Source organism: Telopea speciosissima, chromosome 10 (genome assembly GCF_018873765.1).
Source record: "Telopea speciosissima isolate NSW1024214 ecotype Mountain lineage chromosome 10, Tspe_v1, whole genome shotgun sequence".
In the NCBI taxonomy this organism is placed as follows: domain Eukaryota; kingdom Viridiplantae; phylum Streptophyta; class Magnoliopsida; order Proteales; family Proteaceae; genus Telopea; species Telopea speciosissima.
The window spans coordinates 20,115,879-20,119,448 of record NC_057925.1 but is presented as its reverse complement, the minus strand read 5'-3'; the positions used below and the strand labels follow the sequence as shown (position 1 = coordinate 20,119,448).

At 39.0% G+C, this 3,570-nt stretch overlaps 1 protein-coding gene across 1 annotated transcript; it reads right to left on the bottom strand.

The window, feature by feature from the left end:
• Positions 1-441: 441 nt before the first annotated feature.
• Positions 442-2,272, bottom strand: LOC122641635 (berberine bridge enzyme-like 15). Its single transcript, XM_043834920.1, has 2 exons — positions 1,699-2,272; positions 442-1,508 (listed from the first exon to the last, which is right to left on the bottom strand). Exons 1-2 carry the CDS (start codon positions 2,237-2,239, stop codon positions 442-444), a joined length of 1,608 nt encoding a protein of 535 aa, XP_043690855.1. The 5' UTR covers positions 2,240-2,272.
• Between the last annotated feature and the right edge of the window lie 1,298 nt (positions 2,273-3,570).

Here is a 3,570-nt window from a genome sequence, read left to right as displayed (position 1 = left end):
TTTCTCTGAAAATGTTACAAACCTTCATAACGACCCTATCTCAAAGAGATAAGAATAATATATAAGAAAATCCTAACCCTAGAAAGTACACAAATACCCCTAACCCAAAAAATTGCCAAAAAACCTAAGTCAGACCAAAATATAACACATGGCTCAAAAGTACTCATTTCGAAGATCTCGACGAGCCCAACACAACTCTAGCTTATGGCTTAGAGCTCCGCCATTTTTCGGCATTCTGAGCTTGTTACGAGGCCGAAACGGCCCTCCGAAGGTCTCAACTGCACTTTTTGGACCAAATCAGGCTTCACCAACAACACAAGTACCAATCAAATCTTTGAATTTCAAGGAGCCATTATTAGGCTGAAAATTTTATAAATTGACACATACTATGAATGTAAACAAACAGCAATATTTAACAGAGTAACTACTAGGACATTAACATCAAAAGTTCAAAGGTGGAATGCTTTGTTCATCCCAAAAGAAATTGGTTGGATCAACCATGCTTTTCACAGATGCTAATCTCTTGAAGTTGTTCTTGAAATACTTGTCACCCCAACCACGAGCTTTCGTGTAGCTTGTATTACGCGCATCGCTTCTACCCAAATCAAGATCCCTATAATTAAGATAAGCAGCCCTTGGAGACTTGGAAACATATGGGCTCATAAACTTGTAGATCTTCCTCATCCTAACTAAATGTTCATTTGTTGTGTTAGTCTCTCCATTTTGCCAATACATATAGTATTGAATATTGTACAAATTACCAGCTCTATGTGGGAACGGTGTTGCAGTGTCTGAGATCTGATTCATCCTTCCACCCAGAGGATCTATGATCACCACTGGACTGCTACTTCCTGCTATAAGCTCTTTCCAAATACTTTCCAACCCAGTTTCAGAAATGGGTTGTTGTAAAAAATCAGACTTGGCCTTGTAATAGATCTTGGACTGTAAAGACCTGTTAAGAAGAACATCAATGGACTCTCCATTAGTAAAGCCAGCAAAATATAGGGTAGACTTGATCCAACTCATCTCAGTGCAGTCCTTGGCTACCAAACCCAGTTCAGGGAAGCTCTTCTGCATCAAAGGGAGGAGTTCCTTAACACTTCCAAGGAACAAAGAATTAAATGAAACTTGGATTGTGGTGTCCTGTTGTGTAGCCCCAGTTGCAACTACTGCCACTGCCCTCACAAAGAGGTCTTCACTGAAATTGTATGCTACTTGTTGCCATCTACTCACTAGTTTGGTTGCACCTTGTTTTAGTGTTCTTGGGACTGTAAAGACAGTCACAGTAGGTGGAACAGGAACCAATTTGATTTTCCATGAGACAATGATTCCAAAGCTTGCTCCTCCTCCTCCTCTAATAGCCCAAAATAGATCTTCACCCATTGATTTTCTGTCAAGGATTCTCCCATTAACATCCACAATGTAAGCATCAATGATGTTATCAGCAGCGAGCCCATATTTTCTCATCAAGGTCCCTATGCCGCCTCCACTGACGTGCCCACCAACACCTGCGGATAAGGGTGTCAAAATCAAACTAAAATCGAACCGAATCGAGCCATTTCAATCAGAAGTGTGAAACTTTTTAAAATTGGGACTATTTAGTTAAATGGTTTAGTTTTTGAATCTATTTAGTTAAACGGTCTAACCCTAAGCATGCTAAATTGAACTAAACCAAACCGATCCATTTAACACCCTTACCTATGGTGGAGCAAAGCCCTGCAGGGAAGCCAAGGATGTTGCTTTTATTGGCAATGTGATAATAAACTTCTCCAATAGTTGAACCAGCCTGAACCCAAGCTGTGCTTTGTTGTGTATCCACACTGATTGATCGAAGATTACGGAGATCAACGATGATGAACGGGACGTCAGATCGATAAGATAAGCCTTCGTAGTCATGACCTCCACTTCGGACTTTGATCTGCAACCCATTTTTTCTAGAACATATGACTGCAGCTTGGATGTGGGAATTATTAGTGGGTGTGATAATAAACAAAGGTTTGGGAGTATTAGATGATAGGAATCTAAGATTCTGTATTGTAGATTGCAAGATAGGGGAGAAAGAAGAGTCGTTAGGAGTGTAGAGAACTTTAGAGATTGGGGTGGCGGCTTTAGAATTAGTTGATGAGAGACAATTGAGGAAATTTTCAGAGGTTGATGAAGTAGAAGTTGCTAAAGAAATTGATGAGGACAAGAAAATAAAAAGAAGTGTTACAAGGATTGGAGAACCTAAGGGATCCATCTTCTCTATGGTTTTGGTTCCTTACATTCATTTGGTATTGGAAATGGACTATTTATATTAGTTGATCTCCAATGTCCAAATTAGTTAATAACTATTATAATTGAGATCCTGGAAACTTCACAAAGTCTCCTTTTTTTGTTTGGACCAAGTTTTCATAAATAATATAAAAAGATAAGATTCCTTGTAGCTTTGCTGGAAGTTGACTTTATTTTTAATCCGCCGCTGCAATCCATTTTGAATACTCTCTCTCTCTCTCTCTCGAATCAAATGGAAGACTGTCTTCAATCATGTATGGCGTAAGAAATTGACTTGCTTCTGACGTGTTTTTATGTTTCCGTGAGGAAATGGTTATGTACATAGAACACGGGCAAGGTTCGGTCTAAGCCGCCCACAAGGGGTAGGTCGGACTCGACCCGATCTTGGTGAACCAGCCACTTAAGTGACTGGGTCTCTTCATCCCTCTTAGATAGATTCTCAGTGGGAGTCTAAAAGGGGCAGAGGTCTTAGGGTTTTGACTTTATATAGAAAACCTGTAACCCTAAGACCAGATGATTTGTGAAACCAAAAATTTTCCCTCTCTCCAGGGTTTGTGTTCTCTTTGGAATTCCATACCTTCTCAGGGATTTGTGGTGTGAAATTCTCTATGGAGAAGCCTGTCGTGATTGTAGAGCTTCGTTTGAATGCTCGTAACTATAAGCTTGGCTATTGATTCTTCTTCCGTTGCGTCTCCGTATACATTCAGGTATATGTAAATTACCCTTTTTTTTTAAAAAGGGCTTGATGTAGGTTTATATATCTCAGGCTATCCTCCTCTCTCTTTTGATTCTTATTCGTCAGCCATGTGGTTGGAGCAACATTGCACCTATTTTAAATTAGTGCAAGCTACTTATAAGTTAGACAGATAAATTGAGTCATGTTTTAAAGAAGGGATTTTCTTATTGACATAAAATAAATTATTATATATCATTTCAATATAAAAAAATGGGAAAAAGATCTCTGTCCGGGAGTGTGGCCTATGTCAGCACTCCCATGAATCTATCTCTCTCCTCCCCATGTGAAAAGATACTTCTGCCACCTATTTTTAAAGAGGAAAGAGATAGACTAATGGGAGTGTGGCCTACCGTATAGAAAACTGCTTCCCTAAAACATATATATATATATATATAAGTTAACAAAACTGATTGATATTGACTGTAGTAAATAACTCAAAAATAATCATTGCCAGATGCGAATGAACTGGGTAGCTCATAGGTATATGAGCCTAATGCGAGTGAAATTTAATGTGAATTTAATCAGTCCAACCCATCCTGGCCAGAAATTAGAATTGACCA